This window comes from Bombyx mandarina, chromosome 17 (assembly GCF_030267445.1).
Source record: "Bombyx mandarina strain Sakado chromosome 17, ASM3026744v2".
Classification (NCBI taxonomy): Eukaryota; Metazoa; Arthropoda; class Insecta; order Lepidoptera; family Bombycidae; genus Bombyx; species Bombyx mandarina.
The window spans coordinates 2,526,955-2,542,764 of record NC_143223.1 but is presented as its reverse complement, the minus strand read 5'-3'; the positions used below and the strand labels follow the sequence as shown (position 1 = coordinate 2,542,764).

General features: G+C 37.2%; 1 protein-coding gene across 1 annotated transcript; it reads left to right on the top strand.

Annotated features, from left to right (window-relative positions):
* Positions 1-2,816: 2,816 nt before the first annotated feature.
* On the top strand, positions 2,817-15,319 carry LOC114241413 (protein cortex). The gene is made up of 9 exons (XM_089734326.1): positions 2,817-3,012; positions 7,796-7,909; positions 8,263-8,464; positions 9,758-9,918; positions 10,328-10,473; positions 10,873-11,080; positions 11,758-11,956; positions 13,286-13,429; positions 13,953-15,319. Exons 1-9 carry the CDS (start codon positions 2,983-2,985, stop codon positions 14,090-14,092), a joined length of 1,344 nt encoding a protein of 447 aa, XP_089590452.1. The 5' UTR covers positions 2,817-2,982; the 3' UTR covers positions 14,093-15,319.
* Positions 15,320-15,810: the final 491 nt, after the last annotated feature.

Here is a 15,810-nt window from a genome sequence, read left to right as displayed (position 1 = left end):
TGTAGATGTCTATGGGCTCCGGTAACCACTTAATATCAGATGGGCCGTGAGCGGTCACCGGGGTCCCTAAGCCTGCTCCTAGTGTTAGAGGTGAAGGCGTCTAATGCAAAGGTTATTGGAGCACTTACTGGTCGAAGGCAAGGTATTGAAGTCGTCGAGGCCTAAAGGATAAGACGTCCGGTACATTCGTATCGACCGATGCGACTGTACCGGTGTTCGAATCTCGCTGACAAGTAACATTTTTCTAATGAAATACATACTTAACAAATGTTCACGAATGACTTCCAGTGAAGCAAGCACGCAAAAATTAATTACGTAATTACTGGTGGTAGATATTTTGTGAGTCCGCACGGGTAGGTACCACCACCCCCATTATTTCTGCGGTGAAGCAGTAATGCGTTTCGGTTTGAAGGGTGGTGCAGCCGTGGTAGTGTAAAAACTGAGATCTTAGAACTCATGTCTCATGATGTGGCAATATTTACTTTGTTGATGCCTATAGGCTCTGGTAGTAGTCATTTTAACGCCAGTAGGTCGTGATAAGTGAAAGCCACCTATGTCATTAATATATTTATAGGATTTTTGAGTAGGGTAAGTCCGGGGTAGATGGCCATATGGGAGAGATGGCCTATCGAAATATTTCAAGGTACCGTTCATTAAATGCCACTGATTAACGTTTAATTTTCTGCGCGTCGTGCGTAAGGGCAACAGTGCGATAAAATATTTGACGAAAAAAGCATAAAAAGTAAGTAAATCCTTTGTTTTTTGTTTCGACTATTGTAAATATTTATTTGATGTTTTATGTTTTACATAATTGTGGTATCAGTTTCTTTAAATTATGGTGATATTTGTATTTGATGCAAAGTATAAAAACAGTGCTACTTTAAAATCTCAAAATGGTTTGTTTCGTGTCATGGCTTGTTTTAGTTTTTGTTGTGGCCATCTCTCCCGGAAAAAAAGGAGAGATGACCAAGTACAGTCGGTATATGATGGCCATGGTGCCATGTTACAGAAATGATGTTTTCTGCAAAGTATTAATGTATTTTCTTATTTGTTTTAGATGCCTAATAATCGTGTTTACAAAATCCCGCGTTAAAACTGCCACGATGTCTAATGTTTCACACCCGAGTACTCCGAAAGAGGCTTCGTTCAGTAAGGATCCAGATTATACTGCCATCTCGAATTCTACAGGATATATCACCTAGTCCAGAAAAACTGATTAAGTGCTTAAATGAGCAAAGCAAATTGAAACACATTTGACTTCGAAAGAACACATCTAAACTAGAAAAATGCTGCAGAAAAAAGTATAAAAAAGAAAGTAATAATATGTGTCAAAACAAAGAAGGAAAAAATACAATAAAAGGACTGTTCAATGTATAAAAAGAAAAGCCATTCGTATATGAGAATAGTGACGATATTCTATTAAAAATACTGTCAGATAAGAATGAGAAAAGAAAGAGACTCGAAAAGGATAATTGTCTTGGGCGTGGTGGTGAAAATTACTACGAAACACCTCTCATCGAAGAGTGGCCTCAATGTACAGTGTGTCAGTATTGAGTTCACGAACACTACACTGAATTTAAAACGACGTGCTCCAGTTGTGACGAAGAGGAGAAAACAAGACTTAAAAGTAGAAAATAAGACCAAAAAGTAATTATAAGTCTAGAATTAAGCTATGGCCATTTTACCTTTAATACTATGGCCATCACACCTGGATACCTTGGGAGAGATGGCCAATTGTGATTTAAGAAAAACTTGAATTAATAAGGTGATCTTCTTAGAAATTGTTACTTTTTTGTTTAAAATATGATAGTTGATTCTTCAAAGATGAATGAAAAATAAATATAATTAAAAAAACATAAGTATTTGATTTTTGACAGAGCTTAGAAAAAACTATGGCCAACTACCCCGGACTTACCCTAGATATTAAATGAAAGATAAATGGAATGTCGGTATGTTTTTGTCTTATTTTTTTCCGGATCCTGGTGAACCGAACCGGTGATTAATATTTATTTATTTTTAAATAACTTTGTTATTATACTACTAAATAGTAGAACATATGGCTAGAAATGTTTTATCTATACTAATATTATAAAGAGGAAAGATTTGTTTGTTTGTTTGTATTGAATAGGCTCCGAAACTACTGAACCAACCGATTTGAAAAATTCTTTCACTGTTTGAAAGCTACACTATTCCCGAGTGACATAAGCTATAATATTTTTTGAAAAAAATTAGGGATCCTTACTAAAACTAGAATAATGTAACCTAAGGTGTAAAAAAACTACCTAAAATATTCTATACATCGCGTTCTCTGCGAAAACTTTGTAGAACACATTATTATTTACAAAAAGTGTCGCGACAGCATATGTTTAACTATTATATTTATGGCGCAATAAGTGTTCTTTTATTTTTAAAAATAAAACAACGTGGTTGAAATTTTTGTTAAAGACCCGAGCGGAGCCGGAGCGGTCCGCTAGTAGTTAATATAAAGATGTACAAATATTTGTTCCCGTGCGTGAGAAGCTGGAATAACCCCTTAGGCTACCAAAAAATAAGTAGAAAAAAAATTGAATTCGTTTAGGACCGTACTGTGTGTTTAGTGCGAGTTTTTTAACGTTCTCGATAGCGTAAAAGTTAACTCAAATTTGTATGCAGTTGGAACAGCGCCCCTAGTGGCAAACGTAGGCAAGCGTTGTGACATGACGTGTCGTGTCGGATCCTCCCGATCTACTCTCGAAGCTTTCAGGCATCTATCACCGTTATCGTCGAACACGTGTAATTCAAATCAGAAAACTTATGGATACAGATTCGTTTGCATAATTAGCTAAGATAAGTAAGTAAAAAGTAGGGTAGTTTAAAAAAAAAATAAAGTGTCAGAAATTTAATTACAGGATAATTAAAGATTAAATTTATTATAAGTTTAAACGACTTTTGATAGTAAGCTCATTGTTTAAGCTTTACATTCCGTATAAATTGTTTATCGAAATGAATAGAACTGCGTTTGGAAAGAAAAATGTGAGTTGCCATTTTATTTTTTGTTATTTTGATAATTTATGGAATATTTGCGTGCGCTAACCAAGATTCCGTCTTAATTAATATTAATTACCATTAAAATCCATTCACATTTACTTCGCCGGAGTTCTTACGTGTCTTTCTTTAAATACATTCAACACACTTTGAAAATGATGATAAAAACAGTTTACCATTTAAGCCGGCATTTATTTTATTCATTTGTCAGTATATTATTTTTTTCGGTTTTCGCGAGCCGTGGACATAATTAAACTTACTTTTACCTTTGTAGTATATATATATTATATTTATATTATTTTATTAAACGTACTTTTACGGTTTAGTATCTCGTTTATTATTGTAAAGGCGAACTGGTAGTAGGACCTCTTGAGAGTCCGCGCGGGTAGGTACCACCACCCTGCTTATTTCTGCCGTGAAGCAGTAATGCGTTTCGGTTTGAAGGGTGGGGCAGCCGCTTTAACTATACCTGAGACCTTAGAACTTATGTTTCAAGGTGAGTGGCGCATTTACGTTGTAGATGTCTATGGGCTTCAGTAACCACTTAACACCAGGTGGGCTGTGAGCTCGTTCACCCACCTAAGCAATAAAATAATAATAATAATAATATAATATAATAATATAACACTTTATTTAACACCATATGTGAAGTAAATACAAAATAAGTAGCAACTTGTACAGTTATATCATAGGAGCCATATTATTGTCCAAGGTAGTGCGATTTCAATCTGAACTTGAAAATTTCCGGCGAGGACGATTGTTTGATGCTTAAGGGTAGTGCATTCCATAAACGGACTGCTTCAACCGTAAAGGAATGGTCATAAAATGACGTCCCGTGAGCCGGAAACTTCAGTATTAAGTTCTCCGATGACCTAAGCGAATGGAAGAATAAAATGAAGAATAAGACGTAAAACTCTTTTTAATTTCAACGTTTTACGATCATGGCTATCTAATACTAACTTTACAGTAGATATATTGTCATTGTTACATTACTAGATAGATCTTAGACCTACAAAACATCCAGAGAAGATAAATTTTGACGAAAAAAGTTTATATTAAAAAAGTGGATATGAATTAATTTTAAGTTACCTAAGAATACATATATGTACCTCATTGTAATACCATAAATATCATTTCTAAAGCCTTTAATTGGTCTAGTTTGTGCTGTTCTATTCTCGAATGCCGAGTACATTATTCGCTGTTATCAAACTAAAAATAACAATACAGATTTTTTACTGGTGGTAGGACCTCTTGTGAGTCCGCACGGGTAGGTACCTACCACCGCCCCGCCTATTTCTGCCGTGAAGCAGTAATGCGTTTCGGTTTGAGGGGTGGGGCAGCCGTTGTGACAATACTGAGACCTTAGAACTATATCTCAAGGTGTGTGGCGCATTTACGTTGTAGATGTCTATGGGCTCCAGTAACCACTTTAATACCAGGTGGGCTGTGAGCTCATCCACACATCTAAGCAATAAAAATAAAATAAAAAATGTTTTATGTAAAATTCATGAATTGGACTCAGGTCTCATCCAATGTTAGGAGATTCGATTATCAAGCTGAAATGGCAGTGGGTGGCTTACTATACAAAGAACAATTAGCCGCTGAGGCAATTTTTTTTTTAATGTCACTGGAATGTGCTGAATGCGGAAGATGTTATTGTTAATAATGGGAAGACTTATTTGACGAGTGAACGAGCCCACGGCCAACCTGGAGCTCACAGACAACGCAACGTCATTGCCCCCACCTACTTTGAGACATGAGGTCTAAACCTCGATTGTATGGTATAACGGCGCTCCTATTTTTTTTTCTTTTTCTTAAATGAATGGACGAGCTCACAGCCCACCTGGTGTTAAGTGGTTACTGGAGCCCATAGACATCTACAACGCAAATGCGCCACCCACCTTAAGATATTAGTTCTAAGGTCCCGGTATAGTTATATAAGTTCTAAGGTCTCAGTACAGTTACAACGGCTGTCCCACCCTTCAAACAGAAACGCATTACTACTTCACGGCAGAAATAGGCAGGGCGGTGGTACCTACCCGTGCGGACTCACAAGAGGTCCTACCACCAGTAAACCCTATCCCTAAACCAGAATGAGTGACTAATTCGCGGCAGAAATAAGTAGGGTATTGGTATCTATTAATGATGGCTCACAAGACGCCCTACCACCTACCTCGAGACATGAGTCTAAGATCTCTTTTACAGTGCGGCGGCTGCCCCACCTAAGAGTAAGAATCCAAAATGCCACCCATTTTTGCTGGTTTGAAGTGTAAAATAACCCTTAAGTCAGTGGCAGCCCTCAGGTAACTTTGTCGCCGGGAACCACTTAACACCAACTCGTAAAGGGATATACGTAATAAAAAGAAAAATAATAAATATTTGCATTCCTAGGCAGACGGGCATACGGTCCAGCTGATGGTAAATTGTCATAGTCACTCATGGACATTAGCAATGGCAGGGATATAGCCAAAACACTGCCCACTGTTGAGTGCTGTCCTCAAACCTCGTTTGAAGAAGGATATGTCATATCAAATGTATCCCTAAACCGAAAATCCGGATAATGACAGATCGTGACGTCATCGCCGCGATCTCATAGGGCACTTCAATAGGAACGCGCGAACTTTGACAACTTCGAGAGCTCTATATGAAAAACGCTTTATATAAATTAATAATACTGCTCAATCCAATTAAGTTTTAATACCTAAATGAGTGAACGAGCTCACAACTCATCCGGTATTAATTGGTTACCGGATCCCAAGATCAACAGCCTAAATGCCGCCACCCGTTTATGCAATACCCAGGTTTTGCATGAAGGACGTAAAAGATTCTATTGTGACAGCGTCATTTATTAAAGTCTGCCCAGTACATACCTGGAGAGGTTGACTTGAATAACGCGAGCGAAAAGCTAGCCTCCTGGAAAAGCTAGTTGCCAGTCGTATTTGAGAAATAGTTTAAATATACTTATAAGTTAGGCTTTGGTTGAGCTTTGAGAAATTTTACTTTCGATTTGTTGTATAATAATATAGAATAATTATGATACATTTAAATGTTGCTTCTAGTTAGCTATATTAGAATATTTTCAAAATGTTCAAAAATTAATTCATAAAAATCTCCAATTGAAATCCGAGTCAAAATTCAAACACATAATCGAGGTGATTTCTAAATATGGTTTGTCATAGTACCAAGAAATTTTAGAAGCACGTCTACATAACATGAACTACCTACTGACTTACACGCTTACTGCAGTTTCACGGTTTAATATATGATTTATTGTTAATACGCTTTTATTAGCTTCAGACGTATGTATGTTTGTAGCCGAGTCTTTGAACATAATTTTGAACCACTTCAAAACGTCGGATTAACTCGAAATTTGGAATACTTATTAAGGACAGATGATAATTCAATATTAAAAAAAAAAATTTAAAAAAAATTTGAAAAAATCGAAATTCAACTAAAAATAGAAAATAAATTTTAATAAATTAAAATTGAAAATAGTGTAAGAAAAAATTATTTTATTGTAAAAAAAAGCATGGGTTGCATGGTATCAGTAGTTATAAATATTTTATGAACAGATATGAGTACAAGGGTTATTTTGATAATATCCTGAAAAGCACCCAAATCTATTTTTTAGTTTGATTTTCTATAAAAGCGTATTTTGTTAGTAATTTATTATTAAGTAGTAATTTATAATTAGCTCGCGACAAAAAGTACTCTTAAGTCATATCTGTAATATACAAAATATGAAATACTACATTACATAAATACCTTGTTTCTAAGTCTGGTCCCTCTCGGATCGTCTCAAATTTGCCCCGACCTCACTTCTTGGCAGCCAATCATTGACTGACAATAAAAATTGACTGCGAACTGTAAACGAATACATTACGTTTTTAAATTTTCAAAGTCTGCAAATGTAGTAAAAAAAACACCATTAATTAACCCCATTTCTAACTTATATACATAAAAATAACTATTAACTTGCGTACGCAATTATGCTTAGTACATATTAATGCATTTGCCATAAGACATTGTGTTAAAATCAATTTAATTTAATAGAGTTCCGTGTGACGTTTTCAGTAACAATTCTCTTTTTAAGTGAAAGGCTTTAAAATAGTTGTTCATTGCAATTTTAATAAAAAAAAAGAAATTTGTCAACAATATTTTGACATGTGAGATGTAAATGCAACATAAAATATTATTGGCGCGCATTTGTAATGCCTAAATTCAAAAACAATTATTTAAAACTATTATCATCTAAGTTCTAAGCTCTGTCTATTGACGCAAAAGATAATACGAAACGAACATAAAATGAAAAAAAAAAAACTAATATAGAACATTTATTAAATCATCAATTATTTATCAAATAAACTTTTATTAAATTTAATATCAATTAAAAAAAAATCATCTCATTATCATTTCTATCGTTTGTGTATCTATGTAATAAAATAACGTACAGAACCCGAACATAAATTGGCGACAGTTTAACTTGACCGTTTCGTTTTTGTCTCGTTCCCGTCAAATTCTAGAAATTGATAAATAAACAACGTTCAGGCGGCTTGGTACGCCACGCATCCATACATGACTGCGCAGTTTCCCAGAAACCGCCAAGCTCGGTGCGCAACTTCGAAGAATTTCACTGATGGTCCGCGGAATGAGCAGCTCGCTAATCGTTATGTTTTTCAACTATTCCCAGTATTTCGACTAATGTTATAGTGAAAACTAGTTATGTTTCGCAGTATCGCCCTCGTATTCACGTAAAAACATTTTGTTCCAGTTGAATAGGCGGCGACCCCGAGTGGATAGGTTCGTTCTACCCAGGGAACAACTGGCCGAGATTAAAAGTCGCGCTCTTTGGAAAATACCCTCAGCTTACACTGGCGACATTTGGGTCAGGATACTGAATTATATCAAACTATTTACACAAATTTGTTTGCTCATTTCTTATGCAATGATAAAATGATTATTTTCGTTCGAATCTTGTATATTTTTGGACAAAATTATTTTTAACTTATTCAAATGGAAATTGGGTAATATTTGTCGTAGACTAAAATTAATATTGCATCAATTGAATGAACTTCAGACTATGTATTACTCTTTTTCTAAATGAATTACTCTAGAAGAATCTATCGCCATTTGATCATTTCGGACCTGACTTTTGTGTCTGGACACAAAACTACTAGAGTACAAAACAACCTTCCCAATAATACTACAACCATTATCATGACTGCCTGATCTTTTCAGAGTTCAGAATACCTGCAACGGAAGAAATATGCTGAATATTTAGATGAAGCTTTCGGTTTGGAACCCTTGAAAGCTCATGATTGTAACCAGTCGATACCTGACGGGTACAGAGCTCAAGCCTGGCCCTGCGTGCCCAGAAAACGTAGATACCTCACCTCAGCCGACAGCATATTGGATCTACCGACATACAGCTATGCTTTGTGTACATTTTACATTATTTTAGTTTCTCGTATGGCGCAGTAGTTATGAAATTCCATCAGTTGATCTTAGAAGCAGCTCAATATTGTGATTATGGTTTATCAATTTAACTTAACATTTAACATTTATTATTATTTATTAACTTAACATTTACGTTGTGGATGTCTATGGGCTCCAGTAGCCACTTAACACCAGGTGGGCTGTGAGCTCGTCCACCCATCTAAGCAATAAAAAAAAATAAAAAAAAACTTGGCCACTCGGAAGCTATTGATTTGTAGCTCACGAAGATGAACGCCTTGGGAGCCTTGGTTAGTTTCAACGATACAATGACCAAACGGTTCTGCAATAGAGTCTTGGGTTCCGGTTCGAAGTTTATAAGACCCAATTGTGGCCAAAGGTTTTCATTTTTTTGAAGATACATTCGCGAAGGAACTGCTCTTGGGATGTTAGGTTTCATTCGGAGGAGCTTAGGCAGCTATTAACCAATTCCACTTCTGGCTGAACCCGTGCTCACCCACCCGTAGTGAAGTTAGAAAGGCCATAATTACCCTTCGACCATCCAAAAATAAAACGGTTTCATACACCTATTTCCGAAAAATCACAATATTCTAACAAAAGTTTAAATGCTCTTTGAATACATGCTTGAAGAAAAAAAGCACCAGTCATAATTTAGTTGGTCAAACACCCACGTTGTGGGTAAGCGAGCGAAACTAAGTGGTGTTTTGTGCTAATGTAAAAGATCAATCGTCAATATTACTTTTGCGTGCCGCATTCACAATTAATTTTATAACCAGTGAAAATTATTACGTCCTGAATTTAATTTATGTACTTTGGTTTGAACGCTGATTTTACTTCGCCACGTTCCGTGCATGGAAGTATTATCGCCATAATTTTAAACCTTACCTCTCATAGTTGTATATTCATATTGATTTCGAAAACACAGAGGCATACTGCCCTCTTGGTACGAAACGGCCACCAAAGCCTACGTGCATCGCCAATGCCAGAAATAGTATGATCATGTTGCTACATACCTTAAGCCTGCCTGCTTACAATTTGTTTGAAAAATACTTGGTATATGATCCTATTCCAACATGCAAATTCTAAGTCTACAAAGTGTTAATGTTGGCCACTGTGTTTAGATAAATCTGGATTTTGGCATAGAGTCGCTGAAAACAGATGTTAATTGGCTAATAATAACGACGGCAATATTTGGTCAAAAAGAAGTTTCTCAAACACTTTTTTAATTTTACTCTCACAAAGCTTTTCATGCAAAACATATCTTGCTTGACTTCCTCAGTTCCAGAGCTTTTGGACTGGAGCAGTGATAACATTCTGGTGGCAGCTCTGGGCAGGAACTACCATAAATGGAGCTGGCGCACTCAAAGCCTTACCAACCAGGGTTTTACGCAATATGAAATACAATGCTGCAAGTTTGATCCTAGAGGAGAACTCTTACTGGTAAGATTTTCTTATTGCTAATTTATTTAATTTTGTTATTACAAGGCAATGATATGAGATAGAGAAGAGTGAGTGTTGAAAGGACGGCTGATAGAAGAGAATGGAATAGAAAAAATCGCTGTGCCGACCCCATCTAGTGGGATAAGGTTGAGATAAAGAAGAAGATTATATGGCAATGTGCATTATTTATTGATGAGATTAAAATGAAGATTCAGATTGGATGTATTTATTAATAAATAAACAAGAGGATAATCAACAGAGGTGTTTCCTTCGTATCAAAATCAGATAACTTATTAGTAGAAATTAGGAATGGACACGAATTTAAATTACATTTCGGCAAATTTGCTGTCAGTTTCAAAATTAACTAATGCTATTTAATTTTTTTGTATTCTTCATGATTCGACTACAGCTTGGCACTGACAACCAGATAACGGAGATTCACAACAACGCGATGAGCAAGTGGGTGGCTGAATGTTCCTGTTTGTGTAACAGATTTGTAGCCATCTGCAGCATCACTGCCGTCGATTGGAGCCCTACAGGAAACTCTTTTATAACGTAACTATTTTTATCTGGAGTCGATGTTGTTCTAATTCTTACCATGCTAACTCTTACTATACCAAAAAAGCCAATAGTCTAGTGGACCTAATTCAAAGCTCCCTGATGTAGCTGTCACTTGTACAAGGAGAAAGATAGGTACTAGATATGGAAAAATCACCTTGGTAAGACTTTGAATTCCTTACGTTCCTGAGGTCAAATGTTGGATAGCAGAAGTGCTCAGGGTCTAAGCCCTAATCAAAACTAGCGCAGTACGAGAATCTTCTAGAGTCTTCGGAACTAATACTACTATTGTTGGTTTCAATTGTCTACCAAACCTTTTTCGTTTATTGTTGGTGACTCAGATTTGTTGGATACTAAGTTACAGCCGACTTTCCGAAAATTTGTTAAATCTCTCAGGGGATGTTCTCGTGGAGTGCTGGTGTCATACACTCGCACTGGAGACATGCTGGGGTGGCGACGTGTGGGCGAGACGATGCTGGCGGTGCGCGTATCTCCGGACGCACGGTATGTGGCGGCCGCGGCCGTCAACGGAACCACCGTACTCGTCATGACCTGGCCGCTGCTCCACTTGTACTCTAGTTTGGGCTCTAACTGGACTGTTAAGGTAACGTCAACAATGAATACTGTGATCTGTACAATATTTCTGTCAAAGATCAACTGAGAATTTGATCTCAAGTATCAGCTCAAATGGTTGTGTTCACGCTATGTCGAAGAAAGTTTTTTTTTTTTTTTTTTATTGCTTAGATGGGTGGACGAGCTCACAGCCCACCTGGTGTTAAGTGGTAACTGGAGCCCATAGACATTCACAACGTAAATGCGCCACCCACCTTGAGATACAAGTTCTAAGGTCTCATTTATAGTAACGACGGCTGCCCCACCCTTCAAACCGAAACGCATTACTGCTTCACGGCAGAAATAGGCGGGGCGGTGGTACCCACCCGCGCGGACTCACAAGAGGTCCTACCACCAGTAAGTGCTAGGTTCACCATTTTAAGTGGATCTTGTACTCCTCTCTAAGCACGATAGCTTTAACGATCATATACTCGATACTACGACAGTGTAATATATAAAATAACATTTTTAACAATCGAAGTAATAGGCAAATATTTGTTCAAACAGTTTATAGTGTACACTCTAAGCTCTCTAACTTTTTGACTATGACTTCATACTCCCAAGCAAAATCCTAAATTTTATTCCATTTTCCCCTACAAGATTTTAATTCTCCCTTAAGTTTTATTCGTGTCTTACACATCCGAAAATATTTTATCTTACGGTATTCAGGCTTTGAGCTGGCACCCTTGGCGCTCCGCCTTGCTGGGTGTGGGCGCAGTGACGTCACGGATGAACGCGCACGTCGCGGTGTGGGACGCGCCCACCTCCCGGGTCACGGACACCACAATCCGCCACAGCCGCCATAGTCTGGACGCTATGCTCTTCAGCCATAAGACCGGAGAGCTGGTCATCAGCTTGTGGAACCCGGGTACGGTTGAAACCTACTATAACAATCCTATGATACACGTTTTGTCTTCTTTTATTAGCCGCTAAAAATGAATTCCACCATTACATGAGTGTTTGAAGTTACTAAGCTTTTTATTATTTATTGCTTATATGTGTGGACGAGCTCACTGCCCGCCTGGGTGTTATGTGGTTATTAGAGCCCATAGACATCTACAACGTAAATGCGCCACCCTCCTTGAGATACATATTCTAAGGTCTCAGTATAGTTACAACGGCTGCCCCACCCTTCAAACCAAAACGCATTACTGCTTCACGGCAGAAATAGGTAGGGTGGTGGTACCTACCAGTGCGGACTCACAAGAGGTCTTACCACCAGTGAGAATATATGAATAACCTATCATATATATGTTATTGGACATCCAATAGGATATAGTCTGCAAGCTTGAGCGATATTCCAATGCAACCGTTAATTACGCAAGCTTTCCAAATCTGATCCCCTGGAACTCTTTACATCATGAGTCCCGGACATGTTCATCATATGTCCTGTGCTGGTCGAATATTCGTTACATTTATCTCCGTCGCACTTGCATTCGTGGTCTAGTGAGTAATTATTGACAAAGAGTAGCAATAGTGATGGGGACTATCGTAAAACTGCATGATACAATCTTCCTGCTTTTTTTTGCACAAAGCAATCCTACGTTACGGTCTGTCGTATTCGACTTTAGGCTTTCGTAATTAATTACATTAGAGACTTCGAATGCTAGATCACCAGTACCGTGACTGTGTAACTAACTCATTTACGTCAGCAAAAAGTACAACAGCTCTGTAAAGAGAAGTGATGCATGGAAATGCTTTTTTTTTATATATATGATTGGCGATTATACGGAAGAGGAAGAAAACCCTTTCTTTATGGGGCATTGCGTATTTTTCGTTGATGAAATCGAGCCGGGCTAGTTCCATTGGAATACGACGATCTAACCTTAGTTCTCATGACAGCTCTTGCCGTCTTTCATGAGTAGTTGCTCCGTCTAGCTAATGGTCACAGCACGATGACATTTGCCGATTCGCGGTCTATTTAGGAACACTAGTTTTCTTTTCAAAACGAAATAACTAAACACTGAGTTCAGTAGCAATTATTAGTAGAAGCCTATGTCCAGCAATGTCCACGTATGATGATGATGATGATGATGAAGGTTGATTGTCTAGCATATAGCAAAGCCAACATCGGTAATGGAAAAAAACCTTTAACAATAGGTCTATAGAATTGTATTTGTTTTGCATTAGATTGAACAGCACTAAGTAAAGGAACACGCGTGTCACGTTTCGATATACCTTAAATAATCCATTTTAGAACGAGCCGTTTCATCGCCGAAGACTTGTTCACAATTGGTAGTGATGAGTGGACCAGATAAAGTGGTCGATCAATGGGGCGAAGAACGCTCGGGACTGGACCGGATCAGGACTATGGTTTTCAGTCCCGATGGAACTAAGCTTGGTAAGGTAAATTGTTTTTTTTTTACAAAATAATGGGATTGTAAACTTTTTTTACCTTCTCATGTATCAAAATTGTATGTTTTGTCAAACAAGGCACCGAAACTCAAGGTCTGGCTTAAAATTTTTTGACGGACAAAATATTATTCGCAGGGAATTCGATTCCCGATTGCCATTACGCTTATAAATATTCAGAATTTGGAATCCGGGTGCATTCTTTCATATATATCGTCTGTGTACGTTTTTGATACCGATTGAAATTTTTTTTTAAGTTGGTGGACGAGCTCATGGCCCACCTGATGTTAAATGGTTACGGGAGCCCACAGACATCTAGTACGTAAATGCCGCCATCCACCTTGAGATACGAGTTCTAAGGTCTCAGTATAGTTACAACGGCTGCTCCACCATTCAAACCGAAACGCATTACTGCTTCACGGCAGAAATAGGCAGGGTGGTGGTACCTACCCGTGCAGACCCACAAGACGTCCTACCACCAGTAAAAATTGCGTCATACATCATAATTCCAGCGACAGCAACAGCAGACGAAGACCTCATCATCTGGAACTTTCTCCCGGAAGACTCCAAGAGGAAGAAGTGGAAATGTGACAGATTCTGGGCGCTTCCGCTGTACCTTGACGAGACGACTTACGGCCTCTCAATGCGTTAGATCGTTTCTCAAACTTAGATCGAGAACTCTAGTCAGATGCCGCCGGGAATACGGGGACGCGCAATATAATAAAAATACGTAAAAAAATTGTTTCCAAAGTCACAATTAAAATACTTTTACAATAAAATTTTGACTAGTGACTCGAGACCCAAGAATGATTGAGTTAAAAAGATTCGCGAAGCTGACGCCTCCGTCTGGGAAATAAAAAGACTCTAATAATTTCTCTCTTCTTTTCCGTTCTCCTATTTAACTCAATACTATGTCAGTATATCCCAGAGAGCCGCTACATATTAGCTAATCTACGTTAAACATTAAGACGAATTCGGAATAGCATATTATGATAGTACCGGCTACCACACGCCACACCCATCGCATCGGAACGCATATAAATATTATAATATTCCCAACAAAACCCTAGTAATATTTCAAACAATATCTGACTTTCGTATGTAACACGAAACCATCTGACAAATTTATTCTAGATCAGTGTTTCCCAACTTTTTTTGTGACATGCCCAATGTAACTTTTCTAAAATTTGTATACCCCCCTTAAAACATAATTTTTAACATTAATAAATTAATTTGTTCCCATAATAAACATAAATGATATGATTGAAGAAGAAATTACTATGAAATTGTTATCAGAGTAACTAATAGTTCAAAACATAATAAAAAACTAAAAATTCAAATTCAAAATAATTTTAATACAGATTTTTAATATTCATTAAGTGCCATTGCCTCCCTTTATTATCAAATTGCCCTCTTGTGGGGCGTGGGCCCTACGTTGGGAAGCACTGTTCTAAATCATACATCAACTGCCTTAACAGAATGATCTTGAGTTTATCAACTTAGTTTTATAATTTCGCCATTTCAAATAGTCTTTCGCTACTGTAGAATCAACCAAAATACTAAAATACGTCGACATTTGAATATCGTGCGACCTATAAAATATTCGAAAAATATAATATAATTATTGAAAACAAAAAAAAATGAATGCTTTTTACATAAAACCGAGAAGTTATTATCAATATTGCATGGGACAATTTTATTATTTCATTTTGGAAACTATTCCGCGACTGCGGGATTAATGCATCAATTTATTTCAAGACAAAATATGTTATTAACCTATTTCATATATAATTAATGCGCTGTTGACATTTAAAATTGTTGTTTATTTGTAAATTTTATGATATTGTAATTTTGTAAAAATAAAATGTCATTATTAAAATCCGATTTTACTTTAATGGTTGTAAGCCGACTAATCTAATGGTACGTCGAAAGGTTCCTTATATGTTTAAATACGTACAATTGCCATGAGGATTAAGTGAGTGAGCATATCAACATAATTGCAACTGCCGTGAAGCAGTAATGCGTTTCGGTTTGAAGGGCGGGGCAGTCGTTGTAACTACACAGACCTTAGAACTGATATCTCAAGTTGGGTGGCGCACTTACGTCGTAATTGTCTATGGGCTCCAGTAACCACTTAACACCAGGTGGGCTGTGAGCTCGTCCACTCATCTAAGCAATAAAAATAAAATCAGTCAACACATTTTTTTAATGCCTAGAAGGATGAACGAGCTAACGGCTCGCCCAGTGTTAAATAGGTATGGGAGGACATTGATTGAGAAGTCTCAATTCCGCAGTATAACAGACTTTTTACACACACAATTTATATTGAACACTAGCATAATTTCTTTTGCTTTTAATACGCTGTAGTAC

What these genes read in the sequence shown, in the direction of transcription:
- LOC114241413 (XM_089734326.1), top strand. Translation starts at nt 2,983, where the DNA reads ATGAATAGAACTGCGTTTGGAAAGAAAAAT. An exon ending in ACAGGAAACTCTTTTATAAC is followed by an intron (nt 10,474 to 10,872) that starts GTAACTATTTTT and finishes TAAATCTCTCAG; the next exon opens with GGGATGTTCTCGTGGAGTGC. An exon ending in GCTCTAACTGGACTGTTAAG is followed by an intron (nt 11,081 to 11,757) that starts GTAACGTCAACA and finishes TACGGTATTCAG; the next exon opens with GCTTTGAGCTGGCACCCTTG.